The 23,718-nt window shown below is 38.1% G+C and overlaps 1 protein-coding gene across 1 annotated transcript in view; it reads left to right on the top strand.

Annotated features, from left to right (window-relative positions):
• MDFIC (MyoD family inhibitor domain containing) overlaps window positions 1–23,718 on the top strand; it is a 94,614-nt gene that overhangs the window by 11,873 nt on the left and 59,023 nt on the right. Inside the window, exon 4 of the mRNA XM_039250284.1 lies at window positions 8,073–8,195. Within this exon, the coding sequence (XP_039106215.1) occupies window positions 8,073–8,195 (123 nt within the window). The remainder of the gene's footprint in view (window positions 1–8,072; window positions 8,196–23,718) is intronic.

The raw sequence follows: 23,718 nt of genomic DNA on the forward strand, positions 1-23,718 counted from the left end.
TCCCAAACTGGAGTGAGGCTGTTTCCCTGCTCCGGAAGTAGTCATGCCTATGCTCCTGGGCTTGTTCTTGGGGATATTGTATGGTGAAGGTATTCGTATGAATTCAAGTTATCAGGTTGGGCTGAGATCTCTAAAAGCCCATCTAACTAAATTCCATGAGCCTGAGTGTTTGCTTTTAGCATGAGTATACTTGGTTGAAAGAACACAAATGAACTTCTATTTTAAGTGGGAGGAGTTTACTGTGCCTCGGGGTAGGTCATCCTGAAAATATATATTTAGGACAAGGAACTGTAAGTTTGGATGTCAAAGGGCAGGAGATAAAGATGACTGAGTAATGTGTCCTAGTTGCCAGTATCACCTTTCTGTCATCAAATGCTCCCTACTCCTTTTGCCGTTTATTTAGAGCACTGATTTCTTGAGATATTATTATATTTTATACCTATTCATTTGCATAGTCCTATTCAGTTGTATATTTATCTAATTTTGGAATTGTTTTCCACTTTGCCATGTGTGTAACCCACTCTGCCTACCCCCAACGTTTAAACAAGTTGAGTCAGTGTCATTTTTATCACTCTTGAATATAAATGCACCCTAAGCTTTTAAATGAATAAGAAGCCCTTTGAAGGAATGCATACTAGATTTTGCTCTCTTATTTTTCAAAATATAACAGTGAATTGATTAAATTGATTTAGGCAGTTCTATAAACATTTATAATGGTTTGTGCTTATGTAATAACTCATATTTACACAATTATGAAATTTGATGCATATGCTCATTCATCTGTTAAAAATACTTTAGTTATCTTAACTTTTTTTTTGGACGATGAGATTTTAATCCAATTTATTTTATTTAATTAAAAATTTTGAGAGAGCATACATGTGCATGTGCAAGCAGCGGAGGGACAATGGGAGTGGGAGAGAGAGAATCCTAAACAGGCTCTGTGCTATCAGTGCAGGGCCCACTGTGGGGCTCAGTCTCATGACCATGAGTTCATGACCTGAGCCAAGATCAAGAGTTGGACATTCAATCGACTGACCCACCCAGGTGCCCTGATTTTTACTGATTTTAGAAGATTAGGGAAAGCAGGTTGGTTTTGCAATGTTTCTTGAAGGTCGTTAGGCTTGAGGGTTTTGTTGTGATATTTTGATGAGTGAAGAATTAAAATTCCAGAACCTCAGGTCTTCCCGAAAGCTGCTTTATCTTTGTTTTTTAAAGGTTACATATGGGAAGCATTTGTAGGTTTCCACATGGTTCTGAGCCTCTGGGAAAAATAGAACCAGATTTTTTACTTTGCCCAGAGATTTTCGTCTTGGATTACTTGAGATTTCATAAACTGAAACACACATAGATCATCTGAAATAATGCTGATATTTTAATGGAAGAATAAAAATTGTTTAAAACAATTGTTTTGTTTTCAGAAAAGCTATGAATGTAGATTGCATGCAGAATATACATATTATATAGATTATAAATGATCTGTCATAGATTATTATCAAACATTGAATTGGATGAGATCTAACCTGCAGAAGTCCCCAAAATTAAGTACAAAGAAAGCTACTTCTATTCCTTTTCTACATGAATATATGTGTGTTTTACACTAAGTTTTATGAGGTTTTGTCAAGATTTCTGCCAAGCACCATCATTATATTAGTCTTTCATGAAGTAAGCAAATAAAGTATGGATAACAAATAGAAAATGTATTTGATGGTTGGTTTGTGCATTTACATATACCTCTGTCTAGTTCAGTAGAATATTTAAGGTGCCTTATAAGAATACATTATAAACATAATAATGGAAAATATAGGTACCTAGGAGATCTGAACATGGGGAAAATCAAAATGCACTGAGAGACTATACGGTCACACTCACTCAATTTTGTCTGTAAATTTGGGTCAAAAAGAAAACTCCTTAATATGATGTTCATTGTGCATCAGGAAAAAAATGTATAGCTTTTCAGAGAAAGCAGTACGTTTCCTTATACTGAGTCTGGAGATAAATTTCTTGCATGGTTTTTCACATAGGGATTATTGAATAGATAGTGCCCTCAACAGCTTCCATATGATAGCTATATAGCAGGTTTTTAAAAGATGCTTATTGTAACAATAGTTAATGAAATAATAATAGTAGATGTGGGTGAGCCCTTACTATATAATAGAAACTCTGCTTTCCAGGCATGATTCCATTTGTTTCCACAGCCAGTTTATGAGATGGATACTATTGCTTTTCCTATTTTAAAGATTAAGCATGTGACAGTTAATTTGCCCAGGTTCTACAGCATTTGTGGTTGACCCAGGCCCCCTGATTTGAGATCCTGTGCTTCTAACCACTTCTAGCTCAAAGTACAATTTAGAGATGGTCTTTCTGTCCCCGAGAACCAAAGAGAGTCTTTTTATTCATCAAGAAGGAATCAGATATTTTGACTTTTACATGACAAGATTGTCTCCATTCTTGGAAAACCCTGGCACATACAGAACTCTGTGTTTAAAAGCTGGTTAGTAACTTTGACAAACTAATCATCTTCATGCAGCATGGCTAGATTCTTTTACTATTATGTGCTAACAGCACTTAACTATTGAGACAGTGTATTTGCTCGATTACAAACTGATGGAAAGACTATCCCTCTTCAGTAGTTGACACTATTATCGTTTAGAAAGGTTTAAGTTTACTGTGTCTACCTACAATGAGCAGAACTAGCACTAGTTGTAAATTCCCTGATAGCAAATTCATGTTCAAAATAAAGAACAACTTACTAACGGACCTAACTGACCAGGAGTAGGATGTGTTTCCTTGAGGGATCATTTCTTGGAGCTGAGGGGTGTAGTGGGTCTTTCTACACTCGGTACAGTATGAAATTAGCTGCAAGACGCTTTCCACCTCTGACTTTTCTCCTATTTTCAATATTCAATATTTTGAATATCTGTCTCTGAGGCTCATTCTGTATTCTCATTAGTAAAATGAAGCCAGCGTGTTCTTTCTTATAATATCATTGATGGTTCTGAAGATCAAATAAATACTAAAGCCCTTTGAAAATTGCTAATACTGTAATTGCAAAAGTTAATTAATTTACTCTTTCAACAAAAGGTAGTGTTTTATTTTTAAAAACTTGTTTAACAACCATATACCAGCTAAGTGGCTGTTATGTGGCATAGAACATAATATAATGTTGTACATATATTATCCAGTTTACTGATACGTAAGGCTTTTAGATTTTTCTCTTGTTAGTCACCATTCAACTAGGTTATTCCCCAACTCCCAGAGATCAGCAAAGTTTTCATTCTCAAAGTTTCAAACTTGGACAGTGTCAACTAGATAAAATATTACAGAATTTTTAATGAAATGGAAATTCTGTTTACCTGGATCTATCTTATTCTTTTTCAGCAGGAACAACTGAGATTGGAGAGAGATTGCTTTTCACCGTTCATACCCTTGTTTAGAAAAATAAGAAAAAATAAAAAGTATTAATCCTGTGAGATAGTCATTTCTTAGTAGGACATATTGTATTTAAATCGCTCGTTTAGAATTCTTACTATTTTCTTTTGATCCTTTTTCTTAATTCATACTTGTTATTTTCTTTGAGAATTAACTCAAATCCAATCCTGTACAAAGGCTTTTCTTTGATTTCCTCCACTCCATTCTGAACACCCTTCACATGTTTATGAAGTTGTGACTCTTTTGTTCAGCCAATTTGCAAAGTCAGATTTACAGAATTGTAGAGACCAAAAGGCCTCTGCCATGATCCGGTCTAATGCCCTCATTTCTGGTTGAAGAAAATGAGACCCAGCCCCAGCCACAGAGCTGGTCAGTTTTTGAGTCAGAATTACAACCCAGAGCAGTTTCCATTACCTTCTGTTTGGTGATTGTTTGATTGTTTTGTGTGTATGTTTGGTCTCTCAAGCTAGAGGGGTTTTTTGTTTGTTTGTTTGTTTGTTTGTTTGGTCAGAGACCAATTTATTTTCCTCCCTCAGCCAAAGATTTTTCTGTACTTCTGTAATTCTTGGGAAGCCAGCCTTTTGGAAGCAGATACCAGTAGTATGTAACTGTCCTCTGATCTAGTGCTGTCTTTAAAGTGTCTTCAGTGTTTATTTTAATTTCCAAAACAATGCTTATATATTCATCTCTTAGTAGAACTGATTTAATGTTATATATAATCAGGATTTGTATTCTCACAGTTTTCCTGACTTGGAGACCAAACTAAATACCTTTATATTACTGATTACGTAAAATTGCATTTTCTGATTCCTTAGAATATGGTGAGGAGGTGTTGTGAAGCAAGGTCTAAATCACAGTATTGAATAGGTGTTTCTAAGTGAACTTTAAATTGCGTAGTATAGAAGAGCTTGCTTGGAACAGTGCCCCTCAAATCTGGCCATGTACGATGATGACATCCCTCCCCCCACCCCACCCCATCCATACCACCTAAATTAAGACCCATGCCTCTGTATGTTTAAGGGGCTCACCAGTGAAGACCCACTGGCATAGAAGAACAGCATTATTGAGATAACCAAGGTCCCCTTTTCAGAGAAAAATGTTAAGTTAAGGTGGAGTGCTACCTTGATGTATATACAGAATTCTTATAGAAAGGTATGGGCTGAGCTCATGCTTCATGAAGCTACTTGATTGCCTGTGGGATATGTCTTTTGAGTCATATACTAGTTGAACGGCAACTACAAACCTTCATCAAACCAGAAAGGAATTGACTAAACCAGGACCGTGACCCTACTTCTGCAGTTCAGAAGTGACACACACACAGTAAACCTGCATTGAAAACAGAAATCTATTAGAAACTGCCTGTTTGTCATCTTACTGAGTAGTGGCTGACCCAAAGTATTGAAAGTTGTAGTAAGGTTGGTTCTGTGGCTGGACAACATGATTCCTGCCTTACAATTGTCTATTGATTAATTCTTACTCTGTCTCTGTGCATTTCTTCAGCATTAGATGTAACTGTGCCCTATTTATGAGGCTGTCATATGGGTATTCCATTAAATATTACAGACATGCCAATAAAATAATATACACATATTAGAAAGTTGTAGAACACTCACATGATCACAGAAATTTAGTTTTTAGAAGTGGAGAATTGCCAAAAATCAACTTAATTTTTATACTTAATATCTTTTTGAAGCCTTGCTGGGTGCTGACTGGGTTATAGCAAAAAGCTGAGACCAACTTTGGGACTAACACATTTACTTTTCAACTAAGGCAAAGTTAGAGAGACTCATGATAATGATTTGATAGTAGTTATATTTTATTTGTTATTTCTTGAATGTAAAGAGACAGAGAATGATAGTTTTTCTTTTTTAACTGGAGAAGGCCCCTACCTCTAGAATTTCACAGATAAGCAAATTTTTAAAAAAAGGTGATAAACTGTTCCTTAATAAATAATTAAAGCAGAGAGAACTTTATTTTCTTCTTAGTGGTGGGTCACTACTAAATCAGTGTGTATACGGACCACATGACATTTCCACTTTTTCAGTGGAGAGTTTAGAGGACCTGTGTTGAGCACTTGAATATTGGACATGATTCAAATGTGAGTCAAGTGTGTCTAGAGGCTTTATTCATACCTATTTTCTTTTAGTCAGCAATGCTTCATAATGCCCTGGTTTCATGAATTAATTTTAATGGAATTAAACTTGAACAGCTCAAAATTATATAATTAATTTCATTCAGCTTCAATTAAAGTTACTAATTGAATCAAGCCTACTAGCATGACACCTGGCGGCAGTTAGCTACATAACAGTAGCAGCAAGTGTGTGGGACTCTGCTGATGAGCTAGTTTATGTATACTGGTGACTTTTTATAAAAAGCTCTTCTGTTGATAATCTCAGAAAGGCCTTGAGTTGACTGTAACAGTGGAAATATTTCTGGAGTTGTTTAAAAAAGTAAAGATTTTAATTGAAACGAACACCTCTCAGGAAGATTACATTTTCTCCAGGATAATGCTGAGTAAATGTTACATAAATCTTCTAGAACATATTGGTTTAGCATGCTTCTGATTTATATTTTACTGCTATCTGAATACAGTTTTGCTTTCTGAAAATACTTAGCATTGAAGACCCTGCTTTTTTTTTTTTCCCGGAGATTGTTAGCCTCTGAACCTAGTCCTAGGTGGGTGTCCATCTATTTTCATGTGTTGAAATGTGTTTAATGGCAGAACTTTTCAATTGTTGTGAAATCCCCATGGTACATGAGAAACTTTTGCATGTGCAGAAAATTTTTCCTTCCACTGGAAATGTTAACAGAGTTGACTAACAACTTCTGTTTGAATCTCTTTCCTTTCCTTGCTTCCATGGCTTGACATCATCCAGTTTCTCACCCTTCTCTGACTCCTGTCTAATTGTACAGACCCTTCTTGCTACTCTTAATGTACTCTTTTGATGAGCTCATTCATTTAAATGGCGTTAGCAGTCAAGTTTAGGAAGATCACTTTTCCCAGCTATAACTTTTTTTTTTTGTGATTTGCAAATTCAAACGTGCAACCCTAAACTCCTCTACTAAACTGTAAAGTTCATGAAGGCCTGAGCTGCTTCTCACAGTTCATTGCATTTTCGTTGCCTGGCACAAAGCCTAAACATCTGCTACATACAAATAAATAGTGTTTAACTAATATATTGTTCTCCTGGTCTTCTGGTTTTCCCAGCCAAAGCCTTGACCAAGAGAGCGCCATCATCTCCAATCCCATCTTCCCTGGTCATCTGTGCAGATCTCTAGTTGTTTTCTCACATCTACTCCCTTTCCCGTCTTATTCAGTTGACTGAATTCTGATTAAACTGGACTATTCTAAGCCTCTCTTATAGTTTCCCTTACTCTGTTCTCTCTCTTAGATACATCCGTACTCCAGCATTTCTCAAGGATGTAAGTGCAGCAAAATTACCTAAGTGCCCCACCCCTAGATGGAAATAGAATCTTTAGTGGTGGGGTCCAGGAATCCGTTTTTTTTAAAGTCCCCCAGTTGAGTTAAAAGGCAGGCAGGCTTGATACACTGCTGTGCACAAATGAATTAATCTTCCTAATGCACGACTCTGATAAGGCAATTCATAAAACTTCAATGGCTACTTTGACTTACTTATCTTGCCTTGAAATTCTGTCCAGATTTCTCACCTTCCCATTCAAATACCCATGCGGTATCCCTAATCAAACCTTTATAGTCTTATCTTCTAATGTCCCCCTTAAAGTATTTCACACTCCAGAGAAGTAGAACCTTTGCCCGAGTTTATGCTGTAGAGTTTGCCCATGCCACTCTTCCACCTGGAATGGCCTTTCTCCCATCTCTGCTTGCAAAATTCCCGCTAATGTTTTTGAAGACTATCCAACAGGCACCTTTTTCTGTAGTTCTTTTCTTGAGCTCTGAATCCTGTTGAGTTTCTTTTTCTTCCTTTGAGCCTCTTTAGTGCTCTGGACCTCTTATAACATGGATTTTACCTTGTGTTGTAGTTAGCTTTTTTTTTTTTTTTTGAGTTATTATGTTCCCGATCAGATGTTACTTTTCCTTACTGGATTTCCCCGTAAGAGCCCATAAACCCATGTATAAATCTCCCATCCTAAACCTCTCCCTTTCTGAGAATGCATAACGTAGCCCTTGCCTCTTTCCCAAGTTTCTACAGAGAGAACTCTGTGCTTGTTTCTATACCTTCTCACTTCTCAGTTGCTCGTCACTCAACTTCAGTGTGATTTTTAATCCCAACCATTCATTGGGATCTCTTCTCCTTTGGTGCTTTCCCTGCTGTACCTGCCCTCTGCATGCATGGACTCACTTTCATCTTTTATGTGACCTTCCCACATTTCTCTGTCATGGCAGACCAGTTGTGTTACGACGACTTATTTACGGTAATCCCAACAGGTTAGTTTTACTGTAAACATGTTTGTTTCTTCAATTCTTGTCACATAGTACGCGCTCAATAAATCTGTTACTGCTTCAATAACCTACAACAGTCACTAGAGGTACCGCTCCTATTACGTTAAATTATGGCAGACTGGGAAGCATTTGGAAAAGAAAAAAAAAAAACCTTAAAATGAAAAAAAAATAGAGAACAATATGTAACATTTAATGACAATCGATCTTTTGTTTTATTTAGAAAACTGTGATAAAGAAAATACTGAGAGAAATAAGACTCAAGCTGCCGATAGCTGCTTTGCACACGGAATGATGCAAGACCAGTCCATTTGGGGAAATTGTTCAGACGACGAACTCATTCGAAGTAAGTAGTTTTAGAGAAAATTAGAGTGATTTGGATATATGCCTATGATAATAGGTTTTTAGTTAATTGTTCCATATAACTTTTCTGGAAACATACAAACCAACAGAGTTTATCTGAAAATATATTTGTGACTATTTTATTTTTTTTTTAATTTTTTTTTTTAATTTATTTATAGGAGAGAGAGAGAGAGACAGCGCAAGCAGGGGAGGGTCAGAGAGAGAGGGAGTCACAGACTGAAACAGGCCCCAGGCTCTGAGCTGGTAGTCAGCACAGAGCCCGACGCGGGGCTCGAACCCACGAACCGCGAGATCATGACCTGAGCGAAAGTCGGACGCTTAACCGACTAAGCCACCTGGGCGCCCCTATTTGTGACTATTTTAAAAATCAGAGCTAAACTAGGATGTAAGTAATTCTGCTTGTCCATTTTCATTTTTTTTTTTTTTTTTTTTTTTAAGAAAAGGAAGAATTGACCTATAAACTTTGGATTTTATTCTCATAGAGATAGATCAAACTTAATTCCTTCTTGAGCAGTGCAGTGACTAAGAAGTAGTCAGAGAATTCTAAATGGACTGTGAAAGTAAAAAGATAAGGAAAGAACAAAAGGACCATGAACAGTATTTTGGTTATGCCATCCTGGTCCATGTTCTTGGAGCCAAATGATTCCAAATGTGTTTGTTTTTTTCTTTTTTTCTTTTTTTTTTTTTTTTTTACAATTCGCATTATTAGCACTACTTGGCTATTCATTTTCTTCTGTTACTCCTTTTCCTCTTCCTGAACTTACCCTGTAGACTATATACAAAAGCTGTGGTTTATTTTCATTTGATAGTGGGAATCCCCGGAAACACCAGTATCTTTTGGGTACTGTGTAAAATGCTCATTCTGTGTCAGGTTCTCCTATAGACCTGGGGCTTTCCCCCACCCCAGTAGGTCAAAATGAATTTGATATATAATGAATTATTCTTTGTCGTAAACAGGTAAGTATAAAGATTATCGCTATACTATTTGGTGAAGCTCGTCTTAATTACAGAATTCATACCATTAAATGGGAAGATTTAAAATGAACTATTCTCTTTATTATCTACACTGTTTAAGTGGACAGTGATAAAAAAAAATACTGTAAATGGCATGAAATAGTTTCTATGTTGAGATAATGATGATTCAGCCTGTATGATGGGACACTGGTGCTCTGAGAGCAACTATATAGTTGTTTTACTAATATGCCCTGAAGAAATGCAGAGACAGGGAACTTTGGCCTCCCCTGGGAAAATAGGCAGATGAATGCGTACACAAAAGATAAAGGCCAAAGAGAGCAATGCCACTCCTGCCTGAAAAATAGCTGGCGAGAATTTCCACATATTTGCGGGTGACCTCAGACTCTGAATTTTGATTACAAATTTCAGAAACTATATTTTTGCTCTCTTCCTGGTCACACTTTTTTAAGCAAAGGCGAGTTTGTTGGGTCTAGAGAAAAATCTGATCTCTGGATTTGCCAAAATGGAATGTTTTATGTCATCTTTAAACTCAACTCAAGTCTGGACTGCACTTCAAAGTTTGATATTGTGATAGCTTCTGCTGTTCCAACTCCCTGACACTGAACTCTACAAAGCTGCCTGGATTTCCTTCATTGGCCTTCCCCATAGGGTAGTTGGTCATCTCTGCATAATTTACTGTCTGTCTCGCTTAACCCCACAGCTAGGGAGATGGGTGTTTTCCTTTGAGCATCTAGCACATTTTGGGGGGCCCAGTGAAATCTTTTGTAATAACACTAAGTCCTGGAAAGAAGGCCCTGGCTCAGAGTTGCATGGGGGAGGAGGGGAACATCTGTGGTGAGTCAGGACCGGCCTGGCTCCCGTTCCAGGAGTCCTGTGTGGCTCCCTGAGCACTGTGGAAGAGGCGGACAGCTGGCTCTCATGGAACTGATTTTAGTGTTCCCACTGTAGTGTGAGGTTGGCTGGATGCAGGGATCATCAGAAAAATGAGGCCGGCTGGGCTGTGGGAACATTTTCAAATGCACAACCCACTCTTTTTTCCAAGGCTCCATGGGACAGCTCAGCTGCATAAGCAAGAAGTGGAAGAGAGTGAGTCTGTTTAATATGACTTCTTTTTCTCTATCTATTCTTGAGAGTGGTTAGAAGGGCTGGCAGCCGATGTCTACATTGTCTGGATACTTGCTGCTATCTTTGCTGGACATTTAAGGTGTAATTTATAGGGGACCGTTAGCTGTCAGTGTGATGAGGCTGTTTTTACTTTTCTGAGAATAACTGAGCTCTGGAAAGTCAAGGGAGTGGTTGCTTTGGAAATTGTATTCTAATTAAAGGGTGTATTCTCAGGCCTCATAAACGAGATCCAAGCTGAGAATAATTTCCAAATTATTCTGTGAACTTTAACCCTGACCTCAGTGGACGACCCACTTGTGGCTCACACTTGGCTCATATTCCACACAGAAGTTCGAGCTTTGTGTGCCTTCTTTGGTCCTTCTAGAAAACATCGCAGGTGACAGACGTCAGGTACAGTGCTCTCAGAGCCTGATTTCACATTGGTTGCCCTTGAGTTGCTAACTTATTCCTGAGAATCCTTTCTGGAAGTTATAAATAAAAGAGAAGAAATACATATGGAATCAAATATTTCAAATAAATAGGCCACACACTCTCTGGTCTGGGGTTTGTGTTGTGATTTTCTTTCTTATGGAATTTAAATTGAAAAGACAAACCTAACTACTCAAGTTGGTTTTTAAAAAAAAAAAACAAAAAACAAAAAACCTGAATCAGTAAAGATTTAAAAATGTAAGGAAGGTGTTTGAGGAAATTTTATGTTTGGGAAGTTTTACTTTTTCACCTTAGGAGTTTTCTTTTTACAGTTTACAAAGCATTCATGTTAGGAAAAATGTTTTGGTCTATAATTTCTGGAAAGGGGCTTAACTTTTAGAGTTTATAAGAGTATCTTTTTATGGTAACACCAGTGAAGACTTCAGCTTTTCCCCCTCAGATTAGTGTATATGATTCAGTATATGATTTGGAGCTATGCCTTGTTTTTATAATCACTATTCCTCTGAATTGGTAAAATAAACGTGGCAGGGAAGTGACAGCCTCAATTAATATTAATTTTTCTATTTAACCCATAATATGCATAAACTGGTAACAGGCAATAGGTAACACTTCATGTTTTAATTAGACTAGAAAAGGAACAGAAGTAACATTTTGATCTTAGTCTTTGGGGGATTTCTAAGGTAGGAAGGGGCGTGTGTGTGTGTGTGTGTGTGTTCCTGTGTTTATACTCAGATATATGTAGTATTTTGCTTTAATTTAGGTCAAATTCTATTCTAATTACTTCCTTTAGAGAGGGAGCTTACATTTTTCTTTGTTCTTCTTTCTAAAGTGCCTCAGGTCGGTCTCTCCGATTTTTCTAGGTCTTTCTGAAAAATTCGTATTACTTAACTTTATCCTTGGACATCGCTTTTACATAAATGTCTTCTAATTCTAAATGTCATTACTTAACTCCAGAAATTTTCCTTAGCTCCTCTTCTGAAATAAATTTCCCATTAAATTAAACTATTTTGTTCAGCTAATTCTCTCCTTTGTGATTTTGTAGAATTCCCATGATCTGAAGCAAAGTTAGAATGCTCTACTTAAATGGTAATCCTCATTCTATTTAACCCATTTATTCATTTTTGAAGAGTTTCTAGCTCTCATAATAGTAAGCACTTAATTGGTAGTAGGATGTTAGCCTGTTCTCTAAGTCACACTTGCCTCCTCTTCACGGGGCTAATGCACCACGCTTTTCCCCTCTGCCTGCTGCTTGAATCCTTCCTCTTGGTGTCCTCTGAGCTCCCTCTCAACATCACCAGGCTCGGTCATGAGGAACTCTATTATTTCTTTTAGAAAACTTTGCCAGCTTAGCTATGATCACTCCTTTGTGAAGATTATTTTATCACTTTAGGGAATGTCTCCTCTATCTCTAACACTGAAAAAAGGCAGATACTCAGGTGTACTGTTTATATACTGAGAACATTTTCTTACTTGGTGATAAGGAAAGATCAGGAGAGATTTGGATTTAAATTTCTTTGGCAGTTCTCATGTTGAATGCACATTATAGTAAGTGGTATTAATATTCTTCTGGAATTCACTTTATATAAAAGAGGACATAAACAAGAGGTAAGTACTACCTGATAAGACTGGGAGAGGCAACTTTCAAGTTATGGTTCTTAGGGGATCTGGAATTCTTTCCCAATAATGCATCTTCATCGATCCTGGGATCCCATATTGGGAGCAAGTCATTGTGACTTCATCTTGCTCAGTATCTTTGCTTCCATTTGCCTCTGAGAAAAATTCTCTATTAAAAAAACACACTGACCAAATGGTTATGTGGCTACAGTTAAAATGCTTTGGTCTGTAAGGAATCTTTAACCAAAAATCCAACTCATAGTTTGGTTTAGGGTTTGGTGGACAAATCATAAGTTGGGTTTTTAAAAAAAAATTGTTTTAACATTTATTCCCTTTTGAGAGATAGAATGTGAGTGGGGGAGGGGCAGAGAGAGAGGGAGACACAGACTCTGGTGAAGCCTCCAGGCTCTGAGCTGTCAGCACATAGCCCAACACTGGGCTCAAACCCAAGAACCGTGAGATCATGACCTGGGCCAAAGTTGGATGCTTAACTGACTGAGCCACCCAGGTGCCGGAGCATAAGCTGTTTTTTGACGGTTACTTATAATTATCTCATTAGTCATTGACCATGAGATAGGTTATTAGGCTGCATTCAAGAATGGAACTTAAGTTACTGACATACTCCTTCCTTAGGGTGCATTATTCCAAGCTCATCTGGGTTTTGACCAAGAAGCTGGAGAGAACCATTGTCCATATTTTGCTTTGGGTATCTTAAGTTCAGTTTCTGGAGTTGGCCAGTGGGAGTTGACGGCCAAGTTCAGATCCCGGATACACAATTACTGCTGGTGTTGGGCAAGTTATTTAAGCTCTATGATCAAAATTCTCATTTTTAAAATGGAAGTCTTGGGATGGCTGGGCGGCTCAGTCAGTTAAGCGTCTGACTCTTGGTTTTGTCTCAGGTCATGATCTCCTGGTTTGTGGCATTAAGCCTCGTGTTGTGCTTCACACTCTGAGCGTGGAGCCTGCTTGGGATTCTCTCTCTTCCTCTCTCTCTCTGCCCCTCCCCTGCTCGCTCACACATTCGATCTCTCTCGAAACAAATAAGCTGTAAAAAATAAGTAAAATAAAATGGAGGTACTAATTCTGTATACCTTATTGTAGTATTTTAGGGATTATAGGAGAAAAATATTTTGTATGCTTAATTAGTGCAGAGCTATGTGTGTAAACGTTGAGTGAATTTATTGGTTTTAATTATTATATTTGGGCACAAGTATCAGTTACAAAACTTTGCTTTTTGCTTTTGCTGTTTTTTTGTTTGTTTTTGCTAGATCCATGGTTGGGGCACCTGGGTGACTCAGTCTGTTAAGCGTCTGACTTCGGCTCAGGTCATGATCTTGTGGTCCATGCGTTCGAGCCCACATTGGGCTCTGTACTGACAGCTCAGGGCCTGGAGCCTGCTTCAGATTCTGTGTCTTCCTCTCTCTCTGCCCCTCCCCCACTTATGCTCTATCTCTCTCTGTCTCTCAAAAATAAATAAATGTTGAAAGAAATTTTTTAAAAAGCCAAAGCTTTGTTTTTTGCTTTTGTTGTTTTTCTTTCTTTTTTTTTTCTTTTTTCTTTTTGTCTGGATCCATGGTTCCAGTGGGTTGCATGTCCACACACCAGATATGCTGAGTACATAGACCATGTCTTCCTGAGATCATTGATATTTATGTCATAATAGCCAGCACATTGGATACTACATGATTTGCGTTTAATAAATCCTTAAGAAGTACATGGAATTAATGAGATTTCTTTATCCATCTTGCTTGTATTATTTCATACTTTAAGTTCCTGCTCTGCACTTTGAAACTACTCTGAAGAGTTCTCCGTGAACTAAGGTGGTGCTCTGAATAATGTTCATTATCTGTGGAGGTGGGTAGGAATGGCACTTTATGTAGGAACTGTGTTGGTTCCCTATTTCGTATTTTTCTTGCTTTGCTAAAAGAGTCTGAGACTGCTTTAGTTCCTTTCCTTCCTTCTTCATCGCTCTTTATCTTGCTTACAGCCTACCTTCTCACCCTCCTTTCTTTTCTCCCTCCTAATATCTTTCTGTACCTTTTTAAATTAGTTTAAAATGCTTCATGTTCTATAAAGTATACAATGTATGTAGTTGGCTGTTGTTGTCCTTACTATTCTGATTAATATTCTAATTTTTACTTTACCCTTCACCCTTATCCTATACCATGATTCATTTCATTTTCAGTCTGCCTCCTGCCTCCCCTTTGTCAAAGATTTTCAGGCTCTTTCTGATATCCTTAACATCTTTTAGTCTTTATTAGGAGAGATGAGATGGCATTAAAATACAAGTGGTGGGTGGGGTTCAGTGAGGGAACCAGATCTATTCCTTTCCCATTTGGGAGTTTCTTCAAGCCGCAGGGAGGAGCTGAGGCCTGGAAATTACCACAGAGATCACCCTGAAAATGCTAACCACTGAAGAAATAACTAACATGTAACGATCAAGACCATAAATGCTGCGGTCTAGATAATTTTAGTACGCAAACCTCCAACTTCCTGGAGCTAACACTGTGTGAATTTACACACAAATTATTTTTTGTAGAATATGTTATTCATGGATTAGGAGTCAAAATATAACTTTTAAAGCTGAATAAAAAATCAGATCTATTAAGATGGAGTGTTACAGTGTGCTGACCCTGTGTTATGTTTGTGATGCAGCGATGAACAGTACAGGTGTGGTCTCTGCGTTCAGAGTTTATAGTCTTGAAATAATGTTCATTGTGAAAGCTGTGATGGGAAGGAGCAGGCTGTTATATTTTCACGTTTGAGAAACACAAATTCTCACGTTAGGGAGAGGTCAAATTGGGCTTTCCAGAGGGAGCGATGTCTTTGATAAAGCCAAAAGGAGCTAGGCAGAGCATGGGAGTGGGTGGAGCCAGTAGTCCAAGCCAATAGAATTGCTTACAGGTCAGAAGTCAGAGGTCAGCCTGAAGAGAGTTGGAGAAGTTTTGTGTAAGCCGAGATGGAAAATACTGGATGAGAGGTGGAGGGAGGTGAGAGGCAAAGAATCTACAAACGGGGTTAAGGGAGGACGAAAGGTATTGAAGGGAATACTGACTTAAGTAGGTTTATTTGTTTGTTTGTTTGACTATATTCTAGGGCAATTACTGTTGGGGTGGCTGGAAAAAATAAGTAAGAATGGGAAACTGAAAGTATTAGGAGACCGACTGGGAGACTGTTGTATTATTCCAACTGAGAAAGACTGGTCTTGGATGGGGTATTGGCAGGTAGGAGTCAGCGTTTTAGGGTATATAATCAGTAAGACATATGGGGTAGGGGAATGGCAGGTGCTGGGGATGAGGCCAAGGTGTTCAGTTTGGACAAATGATAGTTATGATGAAAAGACAATGGGGCAAAGAATTTAAGGACATTGTCCAAAGAGGGTTTGTAGTGCTGGGCTGAGGATATCAGATGGCTTGAGAAGGAAGTAAAAACAAGAAAGATCTGGGGCACCTGGGTGGCTCAGTCGGTGTCTGACTTCAGCTCAGGTCATGATCTCATGGTTCGTGGGTTCGAGCCCTGCATTGGGTTCTGTGCTGACAGCTAGCTCAGAGCCTAGAGCCTGCTTCAGATTCTGTGTCTCCCTCTTTCTCTGACCCTCCCCTGTTCATGATGCCTCTTTCTCTCCCAGAAATAAAACTTGAAAAAATTAAAAATTTTTTTTACAAAAGAAAGATAGATCTAACAAATAAGAAAACTGGCCAGAGAGGCTAGCAGTCCCTAAAGGTTTCTCTTTCTTAAGAAACAAAACAGGTATCAATGCAGTAAATGAACAGGAGAAGTAGAAAAGAGAAGATGAATTATGAGAATGGGAAATAAGAATTTAAGATTTCTAAAGTAGACAACACCCAAGGTGTGGTTGTGAGGATGGGTGACTGCGTGTCTTCCAAATCCAGAATGCTAGATTTGGATGAAATTTTGGAGGTTTCATAAAAATTTCCCTGTTTAGTAGTCAGAGAATCAGAAATCCAGAAGTTCATGTTAATCAGCATGGCCAGTAAGAGACAAAGCTGGGGCTTATCTATGTTTTTTGTTTGTTTGTTTGTGTTGAGTCTCAATCATCTGAATTTCTCATCAAACTTAATAGTTTAGGAGAAGCCAGCCAGTTGGTTTTCTCTGGTTCTTTCTGCTTTAGTCTAAGATTAGTCACCTGTTGTGGAAGAATGGAAGAGGGATTTGATATTCTCTAAGCTGAGGACAATGAAATGAATGAAAAATAATGCACATTGTTTGGAGCTGCTGGTGTGCTTCATTGAAAGATTCAAAAGGGTCCTCTCCATCAAGTCCAGTAACATACAAAATTGGGATTTAAAAAAATATATGTGTGTGCGTATTATATATGTGTATGTGTATGTATTTGATTTGTATCAATTTAGATGTATATTTTTTTCTTAATGGAAGACGTCTCTTTGCAATGGTTAATTAAGTTACTTTTAGGGAGTTACGTAAAATTGAGTAGGGGGTGCATTTGTGAAGAGGACTTCCACTTAATATTCTTTATACTTTCCTCTGTATCATTGATTTTTCCCCCCATGGAGTGAATTATTTTATTACATTAAAAGCAACAATAATAGAAAGTTCTCCCATGTAGCAAAAAATACCAGGGTGAGGGCCCAGCCTCCCAAAGCTACATTAGAGCCCAGTCCATTGTAAGAAATGCTTCTCATGTGACAGGTAAGCCAGGAGATTCAGATTCCTTCAGGTTCTACCAAAGACAAGACCAGCTAAATAAATTGGTGGGTGGGGTGTGTGCGAGGAATAGTGCAAACTGAGAATTCAGGTCACCTTATTCAAAATTGTGAATTTCAAGATGGCGACAGCAGAGCATTAAGCCAGCTCAGGCTCCTTCTGGACCATTGCACAGGCCACATGTCCATGAAGCTGGGCCTGGCTGGAAGCAGTGAGAGAGTGGGTATTCAGTTCTGCCCATTTTATAATTTGTTTTTTCAGTAAGGCACTAAAATTCTAGAACGAGGAAGTTTTTCTTGGCTTCGCAGATCCTGCATTTGTCACAAGCACCAGTGGCTTATGCAGGTACATGGGAGCTGCCAAAATTGGTCCCCAGCTTTTATTCAGCCACAGAAGGAGTGACAACTGCTTCCAGATTTATCCATGGCTCAGTAGAGAATGAGGTGTATCAGAATGAGGAGGCTTGGTGGAAACCCCTCTCCATTCCCTCCACGAGCTCCATTTCCCCCCTGCCTTAGCACAGCTGGGAGTCAGTACAGTGACTAGTCCTGTGTTTCTTTCAATGAGTCTTTCAGGACCCGGTGGTAAATCCATGCTCCACAGTTTTCCATTGGAAGCTGGATTCGTCCCAAGTCCTTGGGTTCTGCAGCAAGACACATAAAAGTCAGGGAAATTTCGTTTAAAATCCTCTGATGCTGGTATTAGAGGGTGAAATTGCATTAAGTGAGCTAGAGAAGAGAGTGGGTGGGGAAATTTGTTCTGCATTGGAATATAATCTAATTAAATACATTTCCCATGGTTCTTGAGAGCTTGGATTGGGAAATGTTAGAAAAAGAAAAAGATTTCCACCATCTCAAATTCTCATAAATAATTGATTCATGCCAGTGTGATCTAATAAGACCATACATGTCATCTTTGGACACTGCCCATCATTCCTTCTCGTAATGGAAAAGATATTAATGTATCCTCAATGAAGGGGCCCATTTCTGCAGGGTGTTTTCTTCATATTTTCTCAGCATTGCAAATGTGCTGTCGTCATTACAAAGGTGAGTGAAATGTAGGCAGCAGCAGTGAGAGCATCACATCCAAAGGATGGTTTGATTGTGTGCAATTAGCATTTTTCTACCCTTCTTTATGAGTTAGTTTCTTCTTCTTACACTTCTCCCATATCCAGTACATTTTTAAAAGTCTTATCAAATAGCTCTGAATATGAATAATTACTACTGGAAATGTAAAACTAAACCCATATTCTTACATATTTAGGTTTTTAATGTTTTTCATTTTAGCCAGTTTCAGGTGGTTGATTTTTGGTCTGACTTTACCTGTTGAAAGAAACAGAACAAATGCCTTTGAGTACTTTTTAGATAGATATATGTAATTTTCCTTTTTTTTTTTTTAATAAGAGGAGTCCCTTTTAATTTCTAAAGATTTTATCCCAGTAGAATATATGTGTGTAATATATAACTTATATTTTTGAATTTGAGAGAGAATATGCATGTGAGCAGGGAAGAAGGGCAAGGCAGGGAAGAGAATCTTAAGCAGTCTCCATGCTCAGCCTGGAGCCCAACATAGGGCTTGATCTCACGACCTAGGGTTCATGACCTGAGCTGAAGTCAAGAGTTGGATGATCAACTAACTAAGCCACCTAGACACTGCCCCACTTTTAGTATAACATTTTAAATGTTTATCATAAGATCTTTTTTATAGGAGGTTGAATATAACTGACTTTTGCTATAAAGTGGAAATTTGTTTGGACTGATTCAAATCAGGGTAAAATATTTCAGACTACAAGATATGATAATTTAATCATTAAATTCTAGCCTAGTTGCTAGTCTGATACCTGGAAAGTTGATGTGAAGGCGGGTGTCGGTAGTAGCTGACACTGAAAATCAAATGTCAGAGTCTTACATTAGTCTTTGCGTGGAGGGGTATTGAGTGTGTTGTTGCTCTGACTAGTCATGCACTCTGCTCCACCTTCTAGCTGAACGTGTTTGATTCCTAACTAGCATCTGATTTGTTCTCTAAGTCAAAGCTGCTTTTTATTTCTTTAAACTATAGAGCTTCTTTTAATTTCTTTGAAATCACACTGATTCTTGACTTCTTTAGCTCAAAGGCCCTAATGTCTATTTCACTTCAGCCACCTTACAAATACAGACCCACCTTGGACCTAGTTTACTGCCAAGATCTCCTTTCTAAGATTTTGAAATCAGAAGTTAACTTTCCCATTTCTGCCTGTTTTTCACCTTAACTATGCCTAATCTGTTAACTATGTTCTTTTTCTTCATAGTAACTCATCTGCTTTTTAACTTCATATGTCTTTATTTTCATGGCCTGCTGATACCTGCAAATGATCTGTCTTTAACCCCTTCGATTCTATGACCTTGTATACTATTTGCCGTGATAATAAAGTAACAGACAACGCCATCAGTATTCTCAGCGCAGATTCCAGGGCCTGGGGATCATAGATAAAAGATGTTATATCGAAGTAGGATTAGCTTTGGTGTAAATACATGTTCTCTAATCTCAATTGAGACCTCTCTGCTACTCAGCTGTACTTTAATTTCTAGTTGAATTTCACTTTTGGTCCATTTTTGTCTTTTGACTTTATGATGTTTGCTAGAGACTCAGGTTGTATTCTAATACATCTGTCTCCATCATTGAGATATTCTAGGGTTTTTTTTTAGCACCAGCTCCTGGTATTCAAACCCAGTTTGATCTACATGACTGATCCTTAGTCTCTCTTGATATATATCCTGGAAGGTTAAATACAACTAAAATGGTCTTTTTTTTTTTTTGAGAGAGGAAGAGAGAGAGAAGGGGCATGAGTGGGGGGAGGGGCAGACAGAGAGAAGGAGACACAGAATCCTAAGCAGGCTCCAGGCTCCTAGTGAGCTGTCAGCACAGAGGGTGGCATGGGGCTCAAACCCATGCACTGCAAGATCATGACCTGAGCCGAAGTCGGACGCTTAACCAAGAGAGCCACCCAGGTGCCCCTAAAATGGTTTTTTTTTAATACCAATGAGTCAGTTAGTCCAGTGATCAGGCCTCTTTGTGTGTGTTTGTCAGGACATGTTTCCTGCTGGAAAGTCTTCCCTCTGCCTCTGGAGCTATACTGGGTTCCTTTTCGATCCTCCAGCCTTTCTGTCTCTGAACTTTTGCACTCCAGGTCTGCCCACCAGACTTAATTGTCAGTTCCCAAGAGAGACTTCCCAGACTTCTCAGTCTAAACTGGCCTTCCCTGTTTCTCCAGGCGCCCTTTCCTCTCTCTTGTCACAATTTGAAACTTGTTTCTGCTGTTACATGTCTAAGGGTCTGCTGGCTTTAGCTTGCACCCCGGGCAATTAGCATTGATCCAGGAACATGGTGGACTTGCCCTAAGCTATTTTGGATGACTGTGGAAATCAAAGAAATTTTGTTTTTTTCCTCCACTACTTGCTTTCGTGAAGTTTTGCTCTAGCCTAAATATGTTCTTTTTTTTCTTCCCTCTACATGTCCAATATTTTCCTTCTCCCACGCTTCACTCATTACCTGTCTCCCCACATTTCCAGTGGGACACGGGAGCCATGCCGTGATTTCTCTGTCATCTAGACTTGCAGAGTGGGTTTATCTTCATCTCTCCTAAAGGACTCGTTAATTTTGAAATTGTCCTGTGTGGATGACCCTCTTCCTCACTGAACTAAAGGCTCCTTAAAGGCAGAATCCGCGGCTCATTCAGCTTTGTAGCCCTCACAGCATATAGCCCAGGGCCATGCACAGAGTTTGTTCCCAATACTGTCATGTTAATTGTTGAATAAATGAAAATCTGTACCTTTTGACTACATTTAGCTTCTCTGTAGGAGACTGACAGCTTTGAATTGGTTAAGCTGTAGTAATTTGTCTTAAAATGTGGATTGACTATCTTTGCCTCTCTTAAGGAGCTAATTTTCTCAGTCTACAGTTCATGCATATCAAAGGATGCTTTTTATTAGTAATATTAACAATGTTATTACTTAGAGCTTTTTACAGTTAATGAAATTTTTCATATTGATGATCTCAGTTGGCCTATCAGCAACTTTATCAGGCAGGTGGAATAAGTATTATCATCTGTAGATTGGACTGCGTTCAGAAAAGTCAAGCAGCATACCTAGGGCCACACAGCTAATATCCCAATTATCTAGCCCTGACTCTCAGATGGGGAAAGAGTAGGGAAAGCGTCAGAACTCTGTGGTGTTCATGGTCCCCTAGAGATTACATTAAAATCATAGGGGAGATGATAGTTTTCTTAAACTATTAATTTATTCCATGCTGAAAATTCTAATCCATTTCCCTAGTTGGAAATTATTGCCCTTTTTTACTATTAATGATGTGACTGTATCCTGCCTTTGTGTTGGGTCATAAAAAAGGAAAATTTTAATATACGATATTCCTTTGGAATTTTATCTTTGTTGTAATAAATTCAAGACAATTCCTGAGCTTACTATATATTTGACTTCTTAGATAAAAAGCTTCTTTAGTTTTCAGAACTATTGACTCATTGCCTTCATGAGAACTTACTTGGTCTCATTCCAAGAGATAGACAGAGAATCTTGACATCTTTTGTTCTTTTTTGTGGTCTGAAGATAAGCATTTTCTTTGGGCACCAAGAAGGAATCAGAATAACTGAAGTTGAAGATACAGGAACAGGAATATGATACTATAATCCTATGCCTTTGTCGAAAGCAATGGTCCTCAACTCTTTATATTAGCTTAAAAATGTATTGATTTCCGGGCTCCAACCCACACCAGTGAAGTAGATCATATGTGGGTAGGGTCTGGCTAACCTTAATTTTTGAGAGCTTCTCAGTTAATTCTGAGGTGCAGCTCAGACTTAGAAATAATAATAAGATTTTTCAATTGAATATATTGCCCTAGAACACATAAACTTATAAAAATAAGTTGAACAGAGTTTTTTATTTGAACATTTAGAACCTTTTTTTTTTTTTTTTTAAGTGGTTTCTTGACAGATGTGATTGATAACCCCTAGGGACTGAAAGCCATGGCTGCCTTTTTAGGAGAACCCAGGTACTGGCTTCTTGTTTGAGACTAAGCTGGTTTTGAAGTTGTTTTCTAGAGAGACGTTAACATTGTTCACAAAGTGTTTCTTACCTTTAGTTTCACTGTGCAGCACTTTACATTTTATAATACTGGAAAAGAACTATTATAGTATGTACCTGTGGCCTTGTTAAATGGCCTGATGGGGTTGGATAGTGCAATGAAAGGACTTTAAAATCGAACACCTGATGCTGCCATAAGGGAGTATTTGATTATCTTAGGAATCTTGATGTATTAACCCAAGATCAAGGTTTATGTTCTAGAAGAGTCAGATTTATTAAGGTTGAAAATTCTTTTGCCTGTTTTTCTGAGGAATTACAAATGCCTGCTTTCATCTTCTCTTGACACTCTGTCCCGAATGGGAATAAGCTATCTGTTTCAGTTAAAAATTTCTGCAATAAGCAGCCTTCCAATCAAGTGTTTGTAGATACCCTGGAAAGAATAGCTCCTTAACTATTGCAGCTAGAGTTTGTTCTCGGAGTAAAGTAAAGTCCCTTATAATAGAGATACAGTTTACCAAAGAGTCAGATTAATAAGTAAAAAAAGATCAGCTTTTTGAATAATATATGAATTCATATGATATCAGTGCTATCTAGGCATTTGGGACAATACATAATTAGTTTCAGTGCCTTTAGAGAGGGAGATGTGGATGTTAAAATAAATTGCTGATGAAGCACATACTTTGGAGAACAGTGTATTTCAAAACTTTGTGCAATATCAGCTATTTCTTTCAATGGTATGGAAATATAGCATAAGACGGAGATTTATTAGGGGCGGTTTTACACCATTCTTACTCTATAAAAGTTCATAGTTTGCTCATTGGGAACTAGCTACTAAAGAAAGAATAATGGCAAATATTTATAGGTCTGCTGGGAAAACATTAGTTCTGGACAACTTCTGGCACCATTGTTTGTCACCAGTAAACCAAGAATGATCGTTTGGTTGCATAAGAATCATCAGTATCACAACATACAAGTGCTTAAAAGAGCTTGATCATTTAGTTATTAAGAGTTACCATTTAACAAAACTCTGAATGATGGACCTACCCCAGAAAATTCAGCACTCATAGAGTAAGAAGTCTTGGAGTTGTGGAAGAAATATATTCTGAGAGGAGGGATTGATTTTATGAAGTCAAAGTGAAGAAACTGACTCTATAGAAGGAACTGATTTTGCCATGAGGAATAAATACTCCAAACTCAACTGTTCTTGGGCTGTAGCCTGTCTCCTCATTCTCACCACGAGGGAGTGCCTTCAATGGTTTCAGTTTTACCAGGGAAACTAAGTAATTGGGCTCCAACCTACATGCTATATGTAGTATAATGTTCTCCATGAACACAGTCCACCATCTTCTCCTGAGTGTGTGAGACTCACAAACAAAAGACTGTAGCCTTTGCACAACTCTTTGAAGATTGTACTCTGATGTTGGCACACTTACTATCATTATCTTAAATATTTTCAAAAGTTTTCTTCCTGAGAAATAGGGCCCATCACTTAGCCAAGGATTCATCGCCCTACTCATCACCTTTCTCAAGTTTGCTTATTTTGATAAACATGGCATTCATGAGCAATTCTTTGTCTTTATTAAGCCTAAAGAAAATGAGGGGTTT

This window comes from Hyaena hyaena, unplaced genomic scaffold (assembly GCF_003009895.1).
Source record: "Hyaena hyaena isolate Hyena2069 unplaced genomic scaffold, ASM300989v1 scaffold_365, whole genome shotgun sequence".
NCBI lineage: Eukaryota > Metazoa > Chordata > Mammalia > Carnivora > Hyaenidae > Hyaena > Hyaena hyaena.